Source organism: Drepanopeziza brunnea (assembly GCF_022702325.1).
Source record: "Drepanopeziza brunnea f. sp. 'multigermtubi' strain 214-2 chromosome Unknown ctg5, whole genome shotgun sequence".
Classification (NCBI taxonomy): Eukaryota; Fungi; Ascomycota; class Leotiomycetes; order Helotiales; family Drepanopezizaceae; genus Drepanopeziza; species Drepanopeziza brunnea.
Genome location: NW_027094068.1, coordinates 2,679,623 through 2,697,596, shown reverse-complemented (window position 1 = coordinate 2,697,596; position 17,974 = coordinate 2,679,623). Strand labels below are relative to the sequence as shown.

Below are 17,974 nucleotides of genomic sequence, written 5' to 3'. Positions count from 1 at the left end.
ATTGATTGCTTGGGTCTTCTTCGTTAGCAGTAGGTATATACCGCCATTTCTGTCCTTAAAACATCAGCTCCGCAATTCCTATATATAGGTATTAAAGACACCCAGAATCGCGAACTATTCACTATTGCCAGGAACGGTATTCACGATTGGCATGAGAAACACGAGACTGAGGCTGCTGCTAACTCAGAAGCTATATATTTTACCTGGGAAAGGCAGACCAAATTCGATCCTGAAAACCCTATACGTACGGTCAAACAGATGTTCGGTATCGGTTTGTCCCACGTGTTGAAAGTATCTACTAGGTTAGGCTAGGCTTGCAACCTATCCACTTCCATAACGGAATCAGAAAGTCGGGCGGACTGGTGACGGTGGCCTTTCATCAACGGAATGATGTTGTCAGGTCAAGAATCACTATCAACGATTATATTTCAGCCTATACCCAAAACAGAAGGAACGGCCTGAGCAAGCCGTATTCGAGGTACAGTTCTTCTTCAACAAGTTGCGCTACCAAATGCTACATACATGTCAAGCCCACTTATGTGAGGGGAATAAGATTGATGCATAGGCAGGTGAAGAATCAGATACTATGCCCAGCTGTGGAGAACTCAGAAAATGAAGTGAGGAGTTTCGTGTAAGCTCTACTTGAAGCGTTGAAAGAGGTCCTCGTGAGTCTTGAAGGTGGGCTAGATGTCAAAGCTGAATTTCCGTGAGGAACGGGGAAGTGGAAGATGTAAGAAGAAAACAGGAGTGTGTCTGGGCTCCTTTCCTCAGTTATCTATTTGCTAGTGCAAGTCGTTGAAGGAAATTTCCAGAATGGATTTATAACTAGGAGAAATTCTAAAATCTAGCCTGGAGATCATGTCTGTAGCAGCCCTCCTTAGTCCTGACGCAATAATTACCTTTCACTGGCTGCAAACTTGCCAGGATGATTCACCTAACCATACTCTCTGAATGGAAGTAGATATGCCAGATCTGAATTGTACGAACTCCCTTTTTTTCTGGCAGCTAGTTCGGCTATAAATTTTCACATCTCGATTTCTCTCAAACCCTTGGATCGGCCTCTTGACCGTCGCGGAATTTACCCGGGACTTTTCAGATTCGTCGAGGCTTGCGAGCGTTAACTGGAGACGAAGCCGCCCCTCGGCGAAGAAGAGATAGGTTGGCTGAACGGAGACAGACTCCGTGCAACGGTTGTTACTAGCTTATTTATCTGTCCTCTGTATACCTGCTGTCATTGCCTACTCGCTACCAACCTTGCCCTTTCACCATCAATTCCAAGTCCTACCTTAAGGGTATAGACCGATAAAAATCTTCCCTATGCAAACACAGTTGTAGTATACTTAGTTATCTGGATCCATCGGTCAATCTTCTTTGTGAGTGCCAAGGATCTGAGGTTGTCGTCTGTCGCTCCACGGATGAGATGTAATGAGATGTAATGCCTCCTCTATCTTCCCATCTTATAATAATAAGAATTCGAATCTCTATCCCTTTCCAACCCCCCCCCCCCCCCCCCCCCCCCCCCCCCCCCCCCCTTTTTTTTTAATCCACCCTTAAAAAATCACAAAAGAAGAAAGAACAAAAAAACCCTCAAGAGAATAAAATAATCATAAATAATTCCAGATCCTAAGATATCTCTACTACCAGCCACTATGCTGATACTCCTAACGAGTTTCGTCTTCGTACCTGCCTAATACAGCAGGTGCAGTGGAGAGGCTGGTATATAACCTCACGTTGCACTGAGCTTCCTAAAAAAACAACAACAATCAATCTACCCTGCAAAACTATTCATCATGTATCATCTTGCTGCGTCACGTAGATTAATCGTAGTTTTGCAACTTCTATCAGTACCGATGCATAATGTTCCCATCAGCAAAAATTTAAGCTAGTATGAAACCCCCCCCCCCCCCCCCCCCCCCCCCCCCCCCCGAAAAAATCCGTTAACTACAACCTGGAATTTAAATAGGTTACTATCATCTTTCCTTTCGCTGTCACAGCCCTCCAATATCATTTCAAAATTCAAAATTCAAAATTCAAAATTCAAAATTCAAAATTCAAAATTCAAAATTCAAAATTCAAAATTCAAAATTCAAAATTCAAAATTCAAAATTCAAAATTCAAAATTCAAAATTCAAAATTCAAAATTCAAAAGTGAAAAGTGAAAAGTGAAAATTCGAAAGTGAAAATTCGAAAGTCAAAATTCAAAAGTCAAATTCAAAAGTCAAAATTTGAAAGTCAAATTTCAAAAGTCAAAATTCAAAAGTCAAACTGCAAAAGTCAAACTGCCCCCTCCCCTTTGAACCCCCAACTCTCCACCTCTTCGCAACATACAACGAACTACGTACACCCACCTCAAAACACCTCCTCCCTCCCTCTCTCCTCTTCCTCCCCTCAACAAACCCCACCAACCAACCCATCAACCAACCCATCAACCAATCCAAGCATCCCAACATCTCAGCCAACAAGAGGTAACAAACCGCAAACCGATTCCCAAGTCGATCTAAATCAGTGTCCAATGGTCGGGTCGGGTCGAAGAAGGGCTTGCAAAAACTTGAAGGTGGGAAATATGCGGTACATGGTAGGTAAGTAAGTACGTAGTAGGTATATGATTATCTCCCGTTCCCGTTTTGATAAACTTCCCGATCCTAATCCTAATCCTAATCCCAATTAAACTTTCCTTCTATTTACTTTCGGGCCTCTCGCAGCTTAATTACCAAGGGCAACGTCGATTGTCTTAGTATAATCATACTCACAATCACAATCAACAGCTACAAACAGTCAGTCAATCAATCAACCACCTTATCCCCAATCGCATCGAATCCACCCGTAGCGAGCATATTCGCTAACACTCCATCTCCTATGCTTGCCGAATACAAGCCAATAGAAGCCAGCACAGAAAATCAAAAGGAAAAGCATCCAAGGAGAGTATACAAAAGATTCATCTACGTATTATTTCACTACCTAGTCTTCATCTACTACTTCGCTCTCCTTTCCCATCCTTCTCCCCTCATCTATCTCTTGCACCTCTTGCTAATGCGGGAAGGAGGGGGGGAAAGGAGGGCTCGGCATTATACATAGAGACGCTCCTCAATTAGACGTAATCCCGCTCGCTGAACGCCAACCAGTGCATCGTCCTTCAACCCTCGGTCCATCGAGATAATGAGAGGAAAAGAATCCATGCCGAAAGTGCTTATCTCTTTCTATCCCCTTTTCATCATACAACACGTCTTATATCCATCCATCTATTCTCGCGAAGTTTCCGCACCACTGCACTCCCGTCCCTATCGCGACCTTCACTCCCATTCCCCTTCAACCCAGAAGAGGCAGATAGTCCATCTATCTAACCGTCCTCCTCCAAGAACCCCATAATCGCTCTGATACCCCCCGCGCCTAAGCCTCCGCGAGGATAGCAAACATAGACAGGTTCATTTCGCACCCCCATTTTTTCGCGAAATTCGCTCTTGTTCGTCAACTTAAACTGCTTGTTGATAGTATCGTACGCCTTCTTCAGCGCCTTGACCTTCGCCTTGCTCAGGTTGCGAGCCCCCTCCAACGTCGGCATCGCGCCTGTCCCGAATGTGACTTGTTTGCAGCCAGGGTCGGCTGCTGCAATTGCCTTCAGCGAGTGCAGGATGAGGGATTCGATGGTGCCTGAAGGGGCGCCGGGGAACTCGAGGGAGAACTTGACTTGGTATCCGTTTTGCGGAGACAGCTGATGCAGCACGACAAGGGCTTGGATGGTGCCATCGCCGCTCTGAGAGTAGAAGTATCTCCGATGCACCTGGTCGACCCACGGTCTGATTTCTGTGAGATGAACCTGTGTGCCCTTGCGGCCCTTCTTCCAGTCGGCGATACGAGCATCGATCTTCTGCACCAGGTCATCAGGAATGGGCTCGTTGAAAGGGAGGTCGAATTCCTTGACGCCTTCGCTTGCCGCGTGGCGGATCTTGCGCGCGAGGTCCTTGTCTTTCGCGGCGGGGTTGTTGCGGGGATCGGTCCGCTCCTCTGCGATGCAGCCAAATGTGCGCCAGAGGAACTTCTCGCCGAGGTATTCCTCAACCTGAGGACCGGCGATCATCCAGAGGGGTTTGAGCTCCTTGCGCTCTTGTTTGAGATAGTTGAGGTAGGCGGATATGACTTGCGGGTACTGGGATTTGGCGCATAGGGGCTCTCCGACGGCAATGGCGTAGTTATTGTGCACGATGTAGCCTTGCGCTGCGCCGGTAGAGGGGTGGCGCCAGAGCTGGTAGCGCTTATCGAGCCAGGAGGTATTGGCTGCATCGCCGTAATTGGCAATGAGCTTCTCAAGGGGCTGCAGTTTGTGCTTGCCGGCGATGCTGTCTTCCTCCTCGTCGTCTTGGTAATCCTTGGACTCCCAAGGAGGGTTGGTAGTACTAGCGTCTTCGTGGCGGAGGGCCAGGGCGATCTGCTTGGCGGGGAGCGATTTGGGGTCACGCGGGAAGAGGGAGGCAAGGCGAATGTTACCAAGGTTGAGGAAGAGGTAGGTGAGACGCTCAAGACCGATGCCGCATCCTGCGTGAGGCGGGGCTCCCCAGCGAAAACCTTCCAGGTACTCGATCATCGTATCCGGGTGGATGCCCTTCGTCTTGAGGTTCTTCTCGAGGAACTTCGCATCGTGGATGCGTTGACCTCCTGAGAGGATTTCCTGCCCTCTCATGAAAATATCGAAGGAATTCGTGTACGTGTTATCATCTGGGTCAGGCATCGTGTAGAACGGTCTGGCCGAGGCAGGGAACTTGTCCAAGATGTAGTAATCCGTCTTGTACTTTTCCCGCACAATGGCCCCCAATCGAATTTCAGCTCGGGTGGCCAAATCTTCGGTCTCCTTGGGGGGGTTCCCATCCTCGTCGACCCAGCCGTCTTCTATCAGAAGTTGAACGCCATCTTTGAACTTGATCCGTGGTGTCTCTTCCAGCCACATGACTCTCTCTTGTGGATAGAATTCAGAGATCAGGTCGATCTCTTTCTGGTATCTCTCGTAGATGCCCTTCCACAGGTTCTTGAACATCCCATCGATGATGTCCAGGGCCTCGTGGTAATGCTCTTCCAGAGCCATCTCCAGGTCCAATCCTGTGTACTCGGTCAAATGCCTAGGCGTGTTGCTGTCCTCGGCTCGGAAGACCGGTCCAACCTCGTACACTCGCTCAAAATCGGCTGCAATAGCCATTTGTTTGGCGAGTTGGGGAGACTGGGCGAGAAAACCTGGGCGACCAAAGTAGTTCACTTCGAACACGGAAGCCCCCGACTCGGTCGCACCGCCTTGAAGCTTGGGGGTGTGGATCTCGATGAACCCTCTGTCATCCAGATATGTGCGGAAGAGGTTGCAGATTCCGGACTGGATGCGGAAAATAGCCTGTGCTGGGCCAGTTCGGAGATCTACGATACGGCTGTTGAGACGAACTCGTTGGGGGAGAGATCTTCGTGGTCTCGAGACATCCATACTCGCTGTTTCTGTCAGAAGGGAATGTTCATTGGTCTTGAGGATACATACTTCGGCTCTTTTCTCCCGAGGCCTTTGGTACTGGAGAGCCAGCTGTAGCTCCACCTACCGATTTTCGAATGGCGTCCGAAGAAACACGGAACATATCAACAGACGATCGCGGAGTTCCAAACTTTGATTCCTTGGGCGTATCCAGAGATGACCCAGACGGGTACAGAGAATCGTCGTCGTCCTCATCGTCGTTGTCATCCTTCTCGCGATTGATGTTCTCGGCATCGTATACAGTAAAGGGAACGTTCTCTGTCAGATCCCCTACCTTGTGCACCTCGTAGACATCTATCTCATAATCGTGAATCGTGGCATTCTTGACCCGCTGCAAAGATTTTCGCAACTTGCCGTGTACAACCACAATGGTTTCGCTCACATAGTGCTCGATGCTACGGACCATGTGCTCGGAGATGGTACCTGTGTTGTCTTCGCCTTCTACGGGTAGGATTGTTAGCGGAGTAACGAGACATGTGGAGGAGCTCATACCGGTCAATTCGTGAATAGGCTTGAAGCTCTGCAAAATTCCTTGGATAGTCATGGTCTGCTGGCGGAAGACAATAAACACCAGTTTGGCACTCATTCGTCGCAAGGTGTGAATTCTGGCCCGGAAGGAAATGGTGGTGCCGTCCAATTCTGCCGACTTATTAGCTACGCCTTACATCAGCCAGAAGTGTAAACGTACTCTCACAGTCCATATCCTTAAATAACAGGCGGTCCTCATGGTTCCATCTCTTGCTCATGTTCATGCTGTAAGGTCTGTACAGTTTCGTCATATCGGGAGGTCCCTCCTGCAAGAACTTCTCGTCTTCTATCCTCGCCATGGTCTCGCGCTTTCGCGTCTCGGCCTTTGCCCGCTGTTTGTCCATACTCCGGCGCTCCTTGTTGGCATTGATGACCTCGCGACTCTGGCGTCTGGAATCCACTTCGGATGCACCGGGATTCCCGTTCGCGTGGCCCTTTATCGGTGTAGTACCTCCATTTGACGAGCTGGAAGTCGGGCTACTGGACCCCTTGGAGTCACTGGAAATGTGACTGCTAACATCGCGCAGCTTCTTAAAGGGCTTCTTAAGGAAAGACATTTTCCCGACCGTGTATCTGAGGTATCTGGGTATCTTGGGGGAGAGGCGCAGAGAAGGGACGAGGGAAGGGAGGGAGGGAGAAGAGCCTGGGAGGGGCTTATTAATCACTTTGTATGGTGAAGCTCTGGTCGTCGGCTCGGGTTCAAGAGCAAGCCGGGCTGGCCGCACGGTAATAATGTACGGAGCAGCAACAAGTGCAGGCCGAGGCGGATCTGCCGGAAGCCAGGTGGGTGGTTGACTGTGCAGACCAGAATATCGGGGGAAGCTGGAGTCGGAGTCGGAGTCGGAGTCGGAGTCGAAGTTGTGGATGGGAGAGGGAGGGAGCGTGAGGGTGATGATAGGATTTCTGTTATGTGTAAGTGAAGGAGAAAGAGAGAGAGAGAGGCGAAGTGTGCGATGCCAGAAGGCTTTCGGTTGAGATGCCAAAGATGCCCTGCGTTTGATTTCCTGGCCCTGGCAGTCCCCGAATTTCCAACATCGGTAATGCGGGAGCTATGATGTCACGCGACCCACCCCCTTTGCAGCTGGGATAGATTAGGTTAAGGAAAGGGGGTGGGGGTGTTGACGGAGGTGGATCTCATCCTTTCCCTGGCCAATCACACGCGTCGTCTTTGCCGCTCCCGTCTTTCCGTCCGACTTCGACTTCGTCTACGGTACCGTATTGAGACTCGGGATCTTTAATGGATGGATGGATGGATGCCTATTTCTTCGGCCAAATAACTTTCTCCCTGTATCGCTTCCACATCTACCGCTCGCACTCCTAGATGTGGAATCGGTCTTCTGACTAAGAGGGCTACGTCACTATTTCCAGTACGGCCCTCCCGCACGCTCCGGGCCCAAAGGACCTCGCTTCGCAACGGTCGTCCGGAGTAGTGCAAGGCTGCCTTCCGAGGCCTTCACTATGACTGTAAAGGCAGGTCATGTGGACCGTGTTCGGACCGTTTTCTGGAGGATGGGATGGTCTTGAACTTGGGAGACGGTCAGTGGACCACTCGTCGTTAAGAGTTGCAATAAAATCGCACTGTGTCGGAGAAATAACGGGTCAAATGAAATAAAGCGGGACTAAAATGGAATCCATTTAATCGGTCGAATTACCGGTATCGTCTACCTAGGTAGGTATTGGAGTCCGTCTTGTCCTGAAAAGACCGTCCTGGGACCGTCTCAAGCCCCTGTTCGAAAGCTGAGCTGATATAGATGGGCAAGAAGTCAACTTTTGCTGAATCAATCGATTCTAAGTTCAAAATTATTCACGCATTGATGTATAAGCCGTGAGCGCGGCACTGAAGAAATATCTTACACAAGTCTTGGCTGAATAAGGAATATTCTCAAACGAACTCGTAGTTGAATTAGTCGAGAAATATAGACGGCCAGTAGATCTTTTTTCAATCTTAAAAACGAAGAGGCCCGTTCTAAATACTACTTACTACCTACGTACGTAGTAAGTAGACGGGGACGGCTGCAGGACGGGTCCAAAGCTCGCGGACGTCTAAAAAACTAAACTATCTTTGATTTCGAACCAGCGCTTATTTTCAACGGTTTCCGTCGTGACCGTCTCCTTATCCTAAGTACTGTACTTAATGACCCCCGGGCCCCACCTGGTTTTAAGGTACTTGGCAACGGACGGATAATCCCGGGCCGTTTCGTCCGGCTGGGCTTTCCTTGTGCCGTTGGCAGAAAATACTACGTAGGACCCATGTCAGGAGCAGAACCCACTCGGGGGTAATCGGAGGCTCTGCGGGCTCGGCTCCACCACGTATCCTACGTATACCTACAAAGCCACACTTTTTCAAGAATTCCTTAGAGCTCAAAAGTTGAGAGTGGGTATAGACTTAACGCTCTTAAGTTTAGGAAGTCATCATAATCGCTATTAAGTATTCTAGGAATCCTATAAGCTACGTAGTATTACAGTGCGCTTTACAGTAATAAAGGTCGGACAAAAAAACAGGTTCCGAAAAGGAGTCGCCCTGGTCCAAAGTCTTTTGGAAGTCTAAATTTCCACCACGTCCAAGGTCTTTAAGAAGCTTATTTCCGAATCTTTTTAGCGGTCTACCTCGTTCGTTTCTTTCCCGTCGTAAAGTACTAATATCTCCCGCCTCCGTATTTATTTCTTCTTCTTCTCCGTTACAAGCCATCGTCCGAAGTGTCAAGGTTGTCCGAGTTACTAGCTAGAGCTTGACCTCGATAGTGCCCGTAGCTTTTAAGCTTATTACGGCTAAGGAAAGGTAGTATTGTAGTAGCTATCAATTTGCACGCTACGTACTTCGTATCATGGGTAAATAATGTACAATTCTAGTCTGTGCACACTAGATACTTGGCAATGCTGCTTTTATTACTTTCCCTAATATTTTGTATGGCCTTCTCTTGCTGTAATCACTGCTTGATAATGAAGGCTCCATGATGAAAGTGCTGATTTTCAGTGCAAAAAGAGGCGAATTATCATCGTTATATCATTGGAGGTATCCCTGCACAGGAGCCCTGTCAACGGAAACCTCTAGAATTGCGCTCAGACAGCGTTTGTACATTATTTCGGGCTTGTACCAAGTACTACTAGTATGAAAGAAAGACGAGGAGAAGAAGAGAGAACTATAATACAAGGCCGAGAGCATATGCATCCTTTGGAGCGGGGTGTCATGTGACCTCGGCTAACTAATCCAACTTTAACCAACCCTTACAGTACCGGTAGAACTACCGGTATGCTAAGGCTTGCCAGGACCGTAATACCTACTACTACGTACTACGTACCTTTCCCTTTTACTATCCCCTTCCATGAATACATACCGAAAAAATAATTTTGCAAGGAATTTATCAGGGCCTGAATCATTCGACTTAGAAAAATCCAGCTTTGAAAAGTATTATAATGGAGCTGGCGGTCTATATTTGTATTATCCATGTATTTAATACAATCACCAAGCACCCTTACCGCGTAGATAGTAGTAGTAGTAGTAGTACCTTAAAGGCAGGTAGGGGGTTCATTTGAGCGGTCCTCTGACCCTCTTTAATAAAAGATGGCTATTGGACCGTTTGAAATCAATACTAAATACAAATCAAGAATAATTCAATTTTCTGGTCGTCCCGAAGCTTAAGACCGTCTTATAACCGTCTTATAGACAGCCGTCCTCGTTTATATTTTTAAAACAAGCTTAATAAGCTCGTTTTAAAAAATTAAAGTAATTCAATAATTATTTTGAAAGAAATATAATTATAAATAAAATTCATTTCTTAAATAAAATCGTTTTAATTTATAAAATATTTCGATTAGACGACCTTAAGCGACTACCTGAGGAACTCATGGAAGCGCGGGGGATCACATGGAGCTCAGGAAGATCTTAAAGTAATAACCTAGAATCAACAACTACCGAGTGTAGAAGTTGAAGGAAGCTGAGGTTTATATACACGAAGGTAGGAAGCGCCAAGGACGCGTGAACCATGGTTCACGGGTGAAAAGAGGGGAACGAGAGAAGTGAGAGAATATAAGGAGGTAAAGAAGGAAGTAGCTTGGCGCACGTGAGAATATTGCCCAGGAGACCTTGCGTGTTATTATAATTTGTTCGAATAAGTTATATATATAAAGTTGATTTGATAAACTGTTTTTAGTACGCTTTAATTTATTTAGCTTGGAGGGCTACGATTCTTTACCTGTACGAGGTGCCCCTTACGAACCTTCAGCTCTTTTTCTTTTTTTCTCTTGCGGTAAAAAAAAAGATAAAAAGTTTAAAGAGCCGAAATTAAATCATCGATATGCGACGTCTCTTCGAAAAGATTTTCTTTTACCGGCGATTCCGAACTTCCTTCTTTCTTTTTTTCGAATACTACGCCGATTACGATTTATACTTAACGAGCATACCGATTGAAAAGACTAAAAGGATTTGCGATAGAAAAAGAACGTATATAAAAGATAAGATAAAAAGGGCTTAATTCGATTGATCGAAAACACGATACTGCGCTTTCGAAAAAGCGTTTTGCAAACATACCGGCTTTATCTAAGAGCTACGAACGCGAGCCTTTTTAGCTTTACGACGAAAGAAAACGATATTTATATTATGCGGATCGAGGCCGCTCGTAAGGCTATACGTATTCGATAATTGTCGAAAGAAAACTCGACGCATAGCATTATGAATTGCTTTTAAAAGGTTTACAAGTGTTTAGCTATTTAACGAAAGGTTTTCTTTAACGTAGTTTTTACTCTCGATTAAATAATACTTTATATATAATTCCTTTATTTAGCACGTCGCCGTACCTTATAAAAGGTCCTTAAGGTCCAAGCATTGCGTTTTAGATACCCGCCCGACGTTAATAAATATAACAACAACAATAACAATAATTTATTTAGCGTTAATACATGTATTTTCGAAAGATACTTTTACATGGAAAGCATATTAAGTAGTATTGCGATAGTATAGCTAGAGTTTAAGAGCTGCTTATAATTTACTTTAAAAGTGTTATGCGTGACAATATACCTTACAGGTGTTACGGCTGTCGAAGGCAGTATTGTATTGAGTTGCTACCTAAGAGTACGCTCTGTAATAAGAAAGAAAGATGAAAAGGAGAAGAAGAAGTAGAAGAGACTAAGTGCGAAAGAAAAGGTCTTATAGGCTGTCTTGCCAAGACGGAAGCCTAAGGTCACGAGGTAACGTGTAACCCGTACGCGTGTCCATCTGATGTCACGTGACCTGTCTTGCGAATACCGTAACAACAGGATTACCATGTCACGCCCGACAGGAATACTCTACTCGGATACTCAGTATCCGTTTAACTATCGGGAAGCCCTCGCTACACTTATAGTTAAGATGAGGATCCGACAAGTCAGAGATTCTGATAATGCGTATCATAATCTCGCATCGTATTCAGGATATTAAGGAGTCCTATTTAAGAGTAGCGTATAATTATATATACTGATCCGAGGGTGCCCCTTAGAGCCCCAGAGATCAGTTCACTACCAATAATCGTCGGCTCGCTTAGGTGGGCCTCCTTACATCCTTTAAGCCGACGATTACATACTTCTACATTCCTATTCTTCTATCTTTGCCTGTCTACAAAGCTACCTTCTGACAAATGTTTTGTGACTTAAAATAATATTATTAATTAACGTGTTTCTATATCGTGATCATAATTTATTAAAAACTATGATCGAATTATTTTATAATTTAAATAGATTTTATTTGAGAGATGATTTTTATTTATAATTTTTTTTAAAAAAAATTGTTATCGAACTATTTCAATTTTTTAAAACGAGCTTACTAGTAAGCTTATTTTAGAAATATGGACGGGGACGGCCATGAGACGGCTATAAGACGGTCTTAAGCTCGGGGACGATTAAAAAGGTGAACTATTCTTGATTTGTAACTAGTTTTAGACGATCTACTAACCGTTTTTTATAAAAGAGGGTCAGAGGACCGCTCAAATGACCCCTTACCTGCCTTTAAGGTACCTCCATTTTAAATATCTAGCGTCATCGCAATCTTCTGACTAGTAGTTCAATAAGTAAGGAACCGACAGATTCAAAATTGATTTTAAAAATAAGACGTTTCTTTTTCTAAGGTTATCAAAAAATAAAAGTAAGAGAAAAAGATAGGCATTGATTTTTCAAGGGAAGAGAGTCTATATACTTTTTAGTATTACTAAAAAGTCGTATCGTAATTAATATAAATGCTTCCTTCCACGACCTTTCTCTGTCCAAGGCCACACGAGGTGGTCTTAAAACGCAGTATCATGTGATCTCTCCAATGTTGGTAATCTTCTCTTGGACCTTTCCCGACTCACACGCAATGCACACGCAATGCACACGCAATGCCCTGAACCCCCACCCAACCCAGCCAGGCTTTCAATTGAAACGCCCAGAGAAGACCGATTCAAGCTTCCTCTCCCCACGTGTCCAGGAACCATAATACCATAATACAACTACTACATGTCCTTGGCCCCACGCCTGGACCCCTAATCCGGTCGGTCAGTGGCCCGTGACGCCATCAACTCCATCAACTCCACCAACTCCTTCAACTCCTTCAACTCCATCCATCCAGTTCACTTGTTTCTCGTTATTTCTTTGTCTTGCTGGATATCCGATGCGGGTAGATGAATGAAACATAATTCTCCTGGTACCCTGTACTCAACTCCTCCCTCTTCCTCAATTCGCAATCCCTATTGGCCCTCATGAGAAGGTTCTCTCGTATCTGGTTTCTCTGGATGAAGGCTGCGATATGGCGCGGCCTCATGGCCGTCGGGATGAAATTCCACCACGCCGCCCACCCAAAACCCCCCTCTCCCAACTTCAAGATAGTGATCCCGTCACGACTATCAGCAGTCGGGGGCCAGTTCAAGCTCGTCTTCTACGTCCCGCCCTCCTACTACCAGACCGATGAGGCGTACCGCTTCCCCGTCGTCGTCAACTTCCATGGCGGCGGCTTCACGCTGGGTACGGGCACTGACGACGCACGCTGGGCAGACGCAGTCCTGAAGAATGTCGACGCCATTCTCGTCTCGGTTGAATACAGGTTGGCTCCCGAATACCCCTTCAGCATCGGCGTGGAAGACGGCACAGACGCCATGATCTATCTCGCCTCTCACGCCGAGGAGCTGCGAATCGACCCCCACCGCATGGCCCTCTCGGGCTTCAGCGCCGGTGGGAACTTCGCCTTCACGGTCCCCCTCATGCTCCACGACCTCCAGAACGACGCCGGCAGGCGCAGCTTACACGCCGAGACCAACACGCATGCCCTGCACAAATACAAATCCACATCCACCCTCAGTCTCTCCCGCACAACAATTGTCCGCACAAACTCCTCGCACTCCATCTTAAAGCTCTCCGATCTCGAGCCCACGGCACTAGAAATTGACCAGCAGATCCCCGACCTCACGATCTGCGCAATCGTCTCCTTCTACCCACCTACCGACTTCCGCCGCACTAGAGCCGAGAAGCGTATCACGAACCCCGCGCCGGAAAAGAATCTCCCGCCCATGCTCACGAACCTGTTCGACCAGTCCTATTTGCCTGACTGTGACATCGACCTCTCAGACCCTTACCTGTCCCCTATAACGGCGTCCGATGCCGTCCTACGCGACGCCTACCCCGAGGACATTATTCTCTACACCTGCGAATATGACATGCTGAACCACGAAGGTATTGCCTTCGGCGAACGCCTTTCCTCTTATCCCATAGACAAAACGCTTCACGGGGGTCTCATTCGAGCTGTTCCGCACGCCTTTGACAAGAAGCCTAACCCACTCCATTTCCCCGAGGCGGCGGACAAATGTTATAACGAAGCATGTGCGCATCTGAGGAGGGTATTTGGGGGCAGCGCCAGCATCGAGGAACGTACGCAACTGGACACGGTGGAGATGGTAGAGCGATTTGAGGACGAGGAAGCCGAGGCGGGGAAGAGGGTTGCAAAGGGAAAGGAAAGGGAGAGGGCGGAGGATAGGGACTATTTGAATAAGGGGCCGTACGTCTACGGACTGTGATGGTGTACAGTTGCGATGAAGTGCGTTTTCGGAGCATATAGATTTTAAGGCTCGCTGGAAGTGACTCGCTATGTTGCTGATTGGATGGTACAGGGACATGGTTGACGGGAAGAACAGCACAGCACATCGCAGCATAGCAGGGTGCACACGGCGCCCGCCTGCTGGTCGAAGCAACCAGCTTGAATAGATTCAGGCGTTCATTTGTGTTTTCGATCAACAGACTAGGGGGTGAGTCATTCGTTGTGTAGCTGTTTGCTGGCCCGGGCCCAAGGCTCTCGCGGCTGAGTAGGATCGAATTAGTCAGAGAATGTACGAACCTTTGTGTGTACAATCTATGGCAAGGCATGAATTTATTGAACGAATTACGATTATCCATATTTGAATCTTTCCTCTTCTTTTTATTCCAAACCAATCAACCCTATTTCGTATTTCCATCGCTTTAGCGAGGGGCAGCGCTCCGTATTTCGAAAAGACGAGGATCTTTTTTGTTGTTGTTGTTATTGTTGTATTTATTAACGTCGGGCGGGTAGCAAGCGAAGCCTGCCGCCCTAAGACTTCTTATAAGGTACGGCGACGTGCTAAGCTAAAGAGTTATATATAAGAAAGCCTTAGAAAGCAATTTAAAGTGCTATAGCGAAGGCTATTATCGCATGCGCCTTTTCTTTATAGATAAAATAGATTATATAGAAAGGAAACCTTTTATTAAAGGAAAACTATAAAAAAGAGAGTCAAGCAAGTATAAACTGCTATAATTAATTAAAAGCGAGCTGTTTACGTCGCGTAGCGATAAGAATCAAGGCCGGACTAGGGTCAGCCGAGTACAAAAGAAAAGGAAAAGGAAAAGGTGAATATAAAAGCTTAAACTTTAAAAGAAAACTTAATATAATATACTAGTATTAAATAGAATTCTTTCGAGAGCGCATTACGCTATTTTAAAGTCTTAATTTCGTAACGCAATTAATTTAACGAGCCTTTATAGCTTAAGTAAAGCGGAGCGTACTTCGTTTTTTTTATCGAAGCAATATCAATTAGCTAAAATAGCACTTTTGTTAAGTGCAATACTTAAAATAAAACTTCGTAATAATTAAAAAAGCTTGAAAATCGGCCGGATTATTAAAAAGACTTTTAAGAAAGTCGTAAGCTTTCGAGATCGTGTTCGAAAAAGTCCGCGATCGAGTTTTATAAAGCTAAAAGAAAAAGCGTCGCTACGTAAATCGATAAAAGGTTAAGTGCAAAGAGGATTTGCGTTTACCGCAAGCATACTTTAAGTTAGCGTCGTAATATTAGAACTTAATATAATATTAAGTAAAATTTTCGTGCGTAATTCGAATCGCAAATAATTTATATAAAATATATCGTAAAAGTTTTAGTTTTGAAAAAAGCTTAATTAAATATAAAAAGCTTTATTTTCGATACGAGCGTAAAAGCTTAAGAAAGCTTGCGCTTTATTAAGCTTTTCGTACTTTATTTCGTATATCGCGAAAGAGTATGCGGATGCCGCTAATCGTAGATTGCGATATTAAATTAATATTTTAATTCGATTTTTTTGCTTTTAGATTTGCAAGCTTATCCGCTTGTTCGTTTTCTTTAATGCTTATATGCTTTAAAGATTATCGTATTCGTACGTCTCGAGTTTTTATTACTTTTTAAACGTTTAAAAACGCTTATTATAATAATAAAAAAGCATTTTCGTAAAGATATTAAATGATTAATATACTATCGATATAAAGCTAAATCCGTTTCGCCGTTAGATAAGCGTGCATTATTCGTTCGAAGCTTTTTTATGCTTTTATCGCTTTTGCGTTAAAAACGTAAAAGCAATCGTTAATAAAGCCGTACTTATAGCTTGTTTTTTAACGTCTTTAATAAACTACGTATTCGTAGCTTATTAATCGATTGCTTTAATCGTATTATTTTAATTCGTTTGAAAAGATCGTAATGTTTTTTAACGGAAGCTATTATTATTATGCTTCGAATGCGATAATAGCTTTTTTTTTCGTTTTGCTATCCGCCGGGTCTCGTTTGTTTTTCGATATAAAGTGCGAAAAAACGAAGCGAAAGCGAAAAACGTTTAAAAAAAGAATTCTTAATTTTTAGATTTTAGTTTCGAAGATCTTAATAATCTTTACGCCGCAATCGCGTTATCGGATCCGCAAAAGTATCCGGCTAATTAATAAATGCTTATCGTTTATCGTTTTTAATTTTATTATAAATTTAGCTTTAGCTTTTTTTAAAGCCGTAGCGCCGGAAAAAAGCTTAGTATCTCGAAAAAGCGTTGCCGTTAATATCGTTTTTTAAATCGAAAGTATTTCGCGCGCCGCGAGGGTTATCGTTTTATTAATAAAATTAATTATCTTTTCGACTTAAGCGTTAATAACTTTTAGTTTTTCGGATTTGCAAATTAAGCGATAGCGCTTTACGTATTACGCTTTTATATTATAAAGTATTGAAAGCAATACGCAAATAGTAATTGCTTTGCGTGTGACGACACGCCAGGTCTCTTGGACGCACCTTACATGCGCCAAGCTACTTCCTTTCTTTTTCCTTCGTATTCTTTCATTCCCCGCTTTTTGACTTATAAACTATAATTCACGAGTCCTTAGCGCTTTTACTTTCGTATATATAAACTTTAGCTACTTTCGACCTTTATACTCGATAGTTATTAATTTTAAGTTATTATTTTAAAATTCTTTTAAGCTTTTATATAAACCCTCGCGCTCTCGTAAGTTCTTTTAAATAATCGCTTAAAGTCGTTATATTATCAACAATTACCTTATTTCGCCGAGAACGGCTTTAATAATATTCTTTCTTTTTAAAATTCCTTAATGATTAGACGTTAAAACACTTAAACGACTTTAACGGTCACGAAAAGGCTTATTTTAAATATAACTTAAAAGATAGCACTTATATAATATAACAACCTTCGCCTCGCGAGCAAAATCCTTCGCATACTTTTTAAAGCTGCTTTAGCAGCTTCTTCTTTTTCTTTTACGGCCCAACTAATAGTTCTTTTTATTTAAAAAAAAGCTATTAATAAGCAAAACGATAAAGATGATCCCTCGGCTTTTATCAACTTCGAAAAAGCCTTAGCTTAATACCAAGCCTTTTTTTAGTCTTAACGAAAGGCCGTTAAGCTTAAAAAGCTTTTCGCAAATATAAAAACCCGCAACGAAAAGCTCGATAAAAGCGCTAGCGAACAAAAAACCTTTATTAAAAAAGCTAAAAAAAAAGCTTATCGAGCTCGAAAGAAACTAAACCAGCTTTAAGCGGTCTTGCTAACTACGGAACGCTCGTTAAAGCTTTTTTAAGTCTTTTTCGAAGATAACTTTAAAAGCAAAGAGTTATACAAGCCCTCGGTCTTTTAAACTATTCTTTTTATTTATAAAACCGCTAACTTTCGCCGCCTTTTCGCCGACGACGATAAACCACTTTTTTTTTATAAGCTAACCAACTTCCGCACTTTAGCTAAGTTTAATACTTTTAAAGCCTCTTTTTTAGCTTCTTAAGGTCGGGCTCGTATCAAGCGGATCTTTAACTTTAAATAAAAGCTTTTAAACGATATAAGCTATCGAGCACGCTACTAGCAAGCTCGCGTTTTCGATAACTTAAAAGCTTTCGAAGAATACTTTTTTATAAAACGCTAATGCAAAAACTATATCTTCGATCAAATTGAAAAAACAGCTTACTTATTCTTAGCCTTTTTAATTATAAATCGTAGCAACCTCGTAACCGCTTTAAAACTCGTTTAGATCGCTTTCGAGTTCTTAAACGACTTCGCTAAAAAGGCTAAAGCGTTAATTAAGTTCGAAAAACTTTATATAAAGCTTAACTAACAATTTTAAAACTTTTATTTTGTTTTCTCGAAGCTTGCCGTTATCGCCGAAATCAAAAACGAAAATCGATTACGTAAAGCCTTGCGTTTTAAGATCATTAA

The 17,974-nt window shown here is 44.0% G+C and overlaps 2 protein-coding genes across 2 annotated transcripts; one reads left to right on the top strand and one right to left on the bottom strand.

The window, feature by feature from the left end:
• Positions 1 to 3,337: 3,337 nt before the first annotated feature.
• L3040_004048 (uncharacterized protein) lies at positions 3,338 to 6,585 on the bottom strand (the record flags this gene model as incomplete). Its single annotated transcript, XM_007291651.1, has 4 exons — positions 3,338 to 5,463; positions 5,510 to 5,941; positions 5,993 to 6,139; positions 6,189 to 6,585. The coding sequence occupies 4 exons, from the start codon at positions 6,583 to 6,585 to the stop codon at positions 3,338 to 3,340; spliced, it is 3,102 nt and encodes a 1,033-aa protein (XP_007291713.1).
• A 6,147-nt stretch (positions 6,586 to 12,732) lies between these two features.
• Positions 12,733 to 14,040, top strand: L3040_004047 (uncharacterized protein; the record flags this gene model as incomplete). Its single annotated transcript, XM_007291652.1, has 1 exon — positions 12,733 to 14,040. The coding sequence occupies one exon, from the start codon at positions 12,733 to 12,735 to the stop codon at positions 14,038 to 14,040; it is 1,308 nt and encodes a 435-aa protein (XP_007291714.1).
• Between the last annotated feature and the right edge of the window lie 3,934 nt (positions 14,041 to 17,974).